At 43.0% G+C, this 6,477-nt stretch overlaps 1 protein-coding gene and 1 long non-coding RNA gene across 2 annotated transcripts in view; one reads left to right on the top strand and one right to left on the bottom strand.

The window, feature by feature from the left end:
• Positions 1-962: 962 nt before the first annotated feature.
• LOC144687091 (uncharacterized) lies at positions 963-5,512 on the bottom strand. Its single transcript, XR_013578058.1, has 3 exons — positions 5,376-5,512; positions 1,216-1,403; positions 963-1,171 (listed from the first exon to the last, which is right to left on the bottom strand). It is a non-coding gene; the product is annotated as an uncharacterized LOC144687091 (long non-coding RNA).
• A 90-nt stretch (positions 5,513-5,602) lies between these two features.
• ppil2 (peptidylprolyl isomerase (cyclophilin)-like 2) overlaps positions 5,603-6,477 on the top strand; it is a 406,540-nt gene continuing 405,665 nt past the window's right edge. The window contains exon 1 of the mRNA XM_078553895.1: positions 5,603-5,724. Coding sequence (XP_078410021.1) covers positions 5,693-5,724 — 32 coding nt within the window. The 5' untranslated portion in view covers positions 5,603-5,692. The remainder of the gene's footprint in view (positions 5,725-6,477) is intronic.

The raw sequence follows: 6,477 nt of genomic DNA, 5'->3' as shown, positions 1-6,477 counted from the left end.
CCTCCTCTTTCCACTCCCACACCGTTACCTCTGGAGTCCCCCAAGGAACTATCCTTGGGCCCCTTCTATTTCTCATCTAAATGCTGCCCCTGGGTGACATCATCTGATAACAGATTAGGTTCCACAGGTGTGCTGATGACACTCAACTCTATCTAACCACTAACCCTCTTGACCCATGCGTTGTCTCTGATTTGTCACACTACTTGCTCAATATCCAGTATTGGGTGAGCAGAATCTTTCTCCAACTAAACAATGGAAACACTAAAGCCATTGTCTTACGTCCCTACTACAAAGTCGTTTCCATGAACACCATTTCCATCCCTCTCCATGGCAACTACTTGAAGCTGAGCTAGACTGTTTGCAACCCTGGTTGTAGTGCTTGATCCCTCAATAAGCTTTCGGCCACGTATATGTTCCATTTCCAAGAATGCCTACCTCGAACTCAGTAGCATTGCCTGACTCTGACCCTGCCTTAGCTCATCTACAGTTAAAAACGTCATCCATGCCTGTTACCTCAAGACTTAACAATTCTAATGCTCCACTGGCCAGCTTCCTATTTTCCAGCCTCATATAAACTTTTGCTCATTCAAACCCTGCTGCCATATCTTAACATGCAGCAAGTCTCTTACCTAAACTGACTCCTGGTCTGTCAACATCTCAATTTTAAAATCCTCATCCTTGTTTCCAATCCCTCATTGGCCCCACTCCTGCCCATCTCTGTAACCACCTCCAGCCCTATAACGCTTTTGAGATCACTGCACACCTTCAATTCTGGCTCCTTATCCACCAATTTTATCTGCCCATTTTGTTTTGCAAAAATATACTTTATTCATAAAATTTCTGAAAGAACATTACAAAATGTTTCAAAATGGCCATCACAAAAAAGTGCAATAATATTCAAGTTTTCCATACAGGTCATGTTGCACCCTGAGGCTCTTCAATACAATCAAAGGAAGGCTCTTCAATACAATCAAAGGAAAAGTACAAACATTTCAAAATGGTCATAACAGACAGTCAGACAGTGCAATGGTATTTAAGTTGTTTAAGATCATGTTGCACTCTGAGGTGCTTCAATACAATTGTGATACATGTAATATTCACTGCATACATTCAATGTGAGTCATACAGCCTGAGGGGTCTATATAATTCTCAGTCCCTCGGTGCGCTATGGCTGAAAGGTCTTAGACAGCGAACTTTCCCCGTTGCGCCTCTGACGTGGCTGCTCCAAGCTTTAGTGCATCTCTCAGCACATAGTCCGGACCTTGGAATGTGCCAGTCTGCAACACTTGGTTGGGGACAACTCTTTGCACTGAAGATCAACAAGTTTCAGGCAGACCAAAGGGCATCTTTCACCGAGTTGATGATGCTCCAGCTGCAGTTGATGTTTGTCTTGGCGTGTGTCCCTGGGAACAGCCCATAGAGCACAGTGTCCTGTGTCACAGAGCTGCTTGGGATGAACCTCGACAAAAACCACTGCATCTCTTTCCAGACCTTCTTTGCAAATGTACATTCCACAACAAGGTGGACAATAATCTCTTCCCCACCACAGCCACCTCGAGGGCAACGTGTGGAGGGGGTGAGACTCCTGGCATGTAGGAAGGGTCTGACGGAGAGGGCCTTTCTCACCACCGGCCAAGCTACATCTTGGTGCTTGTTGGAAATTTCTGGCGATGAGGCATTCTGCCAAATGATTTTGACAGTTTGCTTGGGGAACCATCCAACAGGATCCACCATCTCCTTTTCCCTCAGGGTCTCTAGGACGTTATGTGATGAGCACTGTCTGATAGACTTGTGGAAAAAGGTGTTTTTCTGCATACATTTTTCCACGAGGGTCAGATGGTACAGCAAAGTCCAAATACTCGGAGCATTCCGCGGCAGCGTGGCCAGACCCATCCTTCACAATACCGGGGTCAGGTAAAACCTCAGCACGGAGTAACACTTGCTGTTTGTGTACCGAGGGTTTATGTGCAGCTTGATGCAGCCACACACAAAGGTGGCCATCAGGGTGAGGGTGATGTTGGATGTTTTTCCTCCCTTTATCTAGAGGTTTGTACATCGTGTCCCTCCAAACATGATCCATTTTCGACCTCCAGATAAAGCGAAAGATGACTTGGGTGATTGCCACAGCGGAGTAGTGAGGAATGGGCCAGACCTGCACCACATACAGTAACAGCAAGAATGCCTCACCTGATGACCAGGTTTTTATCTGCAATGAAGAGGGAGCATCGCTCCCAGATGTCCTGTTCTTTTTTCACCATGGCTACTCGCTCCTTCCAGTTTCTAAAGCATGCCCTGGTTCCCCTGAACCATATCCCAGCACCTTCAGGCCATCTGATCAGACAGTGAAGGGGATAAACGATCGGTCAGCTCAGTTCCCAAAGAACATGGCCTCACTCTTGCCACAATTTACCTTGGTGCCCGAGGCCAGTTGATCAGTCTGCACACTGACAGCGGATCCAAGCAGAGGACGGTGATGTCATCCATGTACAGGGAGGCTTTGACGTGAGTGCTTCCACTGCCTAGGATCATCACTCCTCCTATGCCCAGATCCTTCCTGATAGACTCAGCAAAGATTGCTCCATTATTGGTAGCTGTGTTTTCAGCTGCCTTGGCTGTAAGCTCTGGAATTCCTTACCTCAGCCTCCCTGTCCCCCTCCCACTCTCTCCTCCTTTAAGGTGGTCCTTAAAACATACCTCCCTGACCAAGCTTTCACTAAGTATCCTGATATCCCCTTCTGTGACTCAGTGTCTATTTTGTTTTCTATTGATAACACTCTTGCTAAGTAGCTTGGGGTGTTTGTCTGTTAAAAGTGCTATGAAAATACAAATTGTTATAATGTGAAATCTTAAGGAAACTTAAAGAAAAAGCATACAATTCTCCAAAGATGAGTGGCAGGCCAGATGATTGGACAGAATATAAAGACTAAAATGTTAATCAGGAGAAAGAAATAAGAGCATGAGAGGCAGCTAGCTAGAAATGTAAAAACCGATAGCAAGAGTCTCTACAGGTATTTAAAAAGGAAAAGAGTAAATTGAATGAGTGTTGGTCCTCTAGAGAGTGACAGTGGGGAGTTAGTAGTAGATAACGAGGAAATGAACAAATATTTTGCTTCTGTGTTCACTATAGAGGATACAAAAAACATTCCAGTAAAGCTGCAAATCAGGAGGTGAACAGGAAAAAGGAACTTGGTGAAACTGAAATCACTAGGTAAACGGTACTGAGCAAATTGATGGAGCTGCAGGCTGGCAAGTCTCCAGGTCCCAATGGACTACAAACTAGGGTCTTAAAAGAGATGGCTAATGAGTTGTTGATGCGTTGGTGTTAATTTTCCAAAATTCACTAGATTTGGGAAAGGTTCCATTAGGTTGGAAAGTAGCAACTCCTCCATTCAAGAAGGGAGGAAGGCAAAAAACAGGAAACTAAAGGCCAGTTAGCTTGACATCTGTTGTGGGGAAGTTATTAGAATTGATCATTAAGGAAGTTATAACTGGGCACTTAGAAGAGCTCAAAGCAATAGGGAAGAGTCAGCATGGTTTTGTGAAAGGAAAATCATGTTTAACCAATTTATTGGAGTTTTTTAAGGAGTAACATGCATAGTGGATAAAGGGGAGCCCATAGAAGTACTGTTTCAGAAGACATTTGATAAGGTACCACATTAAAGATTATTATGGAAAATAAAAGCGCATGGTGTAGTGGGTAACATATTAGCATGGATAGAAGATTGGCTGGCTGGCAGAAAGCGGAGAGTATTTATAAATGGGTCTTTTTCTGATTAGCAGGATGTGACGAGAGGAGTCCCACAGGGATCTGTACTGGGACCTCAAATTTTTACAATTTACATCAATGACTTAGATGAGGGAGTGAAGACATGGGAGCTAAATTTGCAGATGACACAAAGATAGGTAGGAAAGTATGTAGTGAGGAAGACATGAGGAGGTTGGCAGATGGATATAGATAGGTTGAATCAGTGGGCTAAGATCTGGCAAATGGAGTTTAATGTGGGAAAATGTGAAGTTGTTCACTTTGGCAAGAAGAACAAAAAAGCAGAGGATTACTTAAATGGAGAACGGCTGCATAATTCTGAGCTGCAGAGGGATCTAGGTGTTCTAGTACATGAGTCACAAAAAGATAGTATGCAGGTACAGCAAGTAATTAAAAAGGCTAATGGAATGCTATCCTTTATTACAAGAGGGATTGAACATAAAAGTAAGGAAGTTATGCTTCAGTTATACAGGGCATTGATGAGACCACACTTTGAATACTGTGTGCAGTCTTGGTCTCCTTTTTTAAGGAAGGATGTAAATGCATTGGAGGCAGTTCAAAGGAGATTTACTAGATTGATACCTGAAATGAGTGGGTTGTCTTATGAGGAAAGGTTGGACAGACTGGGCTTGTTTCCAATGGAGTTTAGAAGAGTGAGGGGTGATTTGATTGAAGTATATAAGATCTTGAACGGCCTTGACAAGGTGGACGTCGAAAGGATGTTTCCTCTTGTGAGTGAGTCCAGAACTAGGGGGCACTGTTTTAAAATTAGGGGTCACCCTTTCAGGACAGAGATGAGGAGAAACTTTTTCTCTCAGAGGGTTATGCGACTTTGGAATTCTCTGCCTCAGAAGATGGCGGAGGTGGAGTCACTGAACATTTTTAAGGCAGAGGTAGATAGATTCTATTGATTCAAAGTTCTGTTGAAGAGTCATACGGACTTGAAACCTTAACTGTGTTCCTCTCAGCAGATGCTGTCAGACCTGCTGAGTTTTTCCAGGTATTTTTATTGTTGCTTTGGATTTCCAGCATCTGCAGTTTTTTGCTTTTATCTATAGATAGATTCTTGTTAGGCACAGGAATCAAAGGTTATCAGGGTTAGATGGGAATGTGAAAATCGAAACACAAGAACAGCTGTGATCTTATTAAATGGCAGGGCAGGCTTGAGGGACCAAATGGTCTACTCATGTTCCTATTTCTTATGAAATCATCCACATTTATACTGTGAAATCAGATCCATTTTGTATTGTAAACCCAGCCCCACTTTATACTGAGACCAGCTTTAATTGCTACCATTCTTCGCAACATTATATGCCTCTTCTTTTAATTTAATACTTAATTTAATAACTTTGAGTAATTAAGCCACGGATAGACCTTTCTTGCTGAGATTTTGTTTTTCAATGGAATGCAATCGTGTTGAACATTTTGAATTGTTTCTTTAAATGTTTCCCATTGTTTATTTACTCTGTTTTTGCCGATAAAACCCTTCAATATTTTAAATTAGTCTCTGTTTATGTATCAGTACACACATGTCCTGACAATGGGTAAAATAAAATTCACAGTTCATTTTACTATACGGAGTCAACATGGTACGTTGAACATAAATTAGTACCTTATTGAAATTGTCCTTGCAAAACAACTAGACAGATCCATGACTTTGATTTACAAAACAATAATGGCCCTGAGTACCCGGATCACTTCTCTCAGCATTTCACAAAGATTCTTTGCAAATTTAAAGAAGCCCAATCTAACTTTATCGTTCGGACAGGGTGGAATATTTTGCCCAGCACTCCGGGTCTGACCGGCACCTTATGGCGGGCGGACCGGTTGCCAGGAAGTGAGACAAGTCCGTTTCCGGTGGCAGGGTGGAGTTGTTTGGAATTTGTATTACGGCGTTTGTTTGAGGCAGCGGCAATTTATCCAGACACCATGGGGAAGAGGCAGCACCAGAAAGATAAAATGTGAGCGGCGACTATCTGTCTGTGAGCCTCGAGTTCTTTCTGCACCTTGGAGGCCGGGGTCCAGTCTCCCCTTCTCCTTCCAGTGGCTTATGACACTGAACTGCAATAAAAAGAGTGGACCCACAGCTCACAACTGCTTCACAGGAACAAACCCGATGGCACTTTGGATAAATTTTACTCTCTGATTTTTAAAATTCTCATCTTTGTTATCAAATCCCTCTATGGGTCTCCCCCTCCCGAGTTCCGCGTCTCCCTCCAGTCCCACAACCCTCTGAGATATCTGCACTGCTCTAATTCTGGCCTCTTATGCATCCCTGATTTTAATTGCTCCACCATTAGTGGCTGTGCCTTCAGACCCTGAGCTCTGGAATTACCCATCGCTCCTCTTTTAAGATGCTCCTCAAAAACCCATTTCTTTGACCCCAGTGTTTTGTCTCCTGTTGTAATGTCACCTTTGGCTCATTAATTATTGGCAGTGTGAAGCACTAAATTGTGTTTTTGTATGCTCTTCCTTCCAGTTCCACCCTGCCTTGTCCTGAAAGTGGCAATTCTTTCTGTATTCAGCACCTCACCCACATGGCAATTATTTAGGTGATCCTCCAGGAGCTCAGAAGGTTTATGTTTGGAGTAATAGAATAGAATGTGTTTTAAGGCAACAACAACACTTGAGGGATTAAAAAGACAATTAATCTCAAACATGTGCAAATGAGGATTATGTTGTCCCAGAGATGAGATGCCTAATTAAATTTATGT

This window comes from Cetorhinus maximus, chromosome 12 (genome assembly GCF_964194155.1).
Source record: "Cetorhinus maximus chromosome 12, sCetMax3.hap1.1, whole genome shotgun sequence".
In the NCBI taxonomy this organism is placed as follows: Eukaryota; Metazoa; Chordata; class Chondrichthyes; order Lamniformes; family Cetorhinidae; genus Cetorhinus; species Cetorhinus maximus.
Note: the sequence above shows the minus strand (reverse complement) of the source record. Positions and strands in the feature narration are given on the sequence as shown.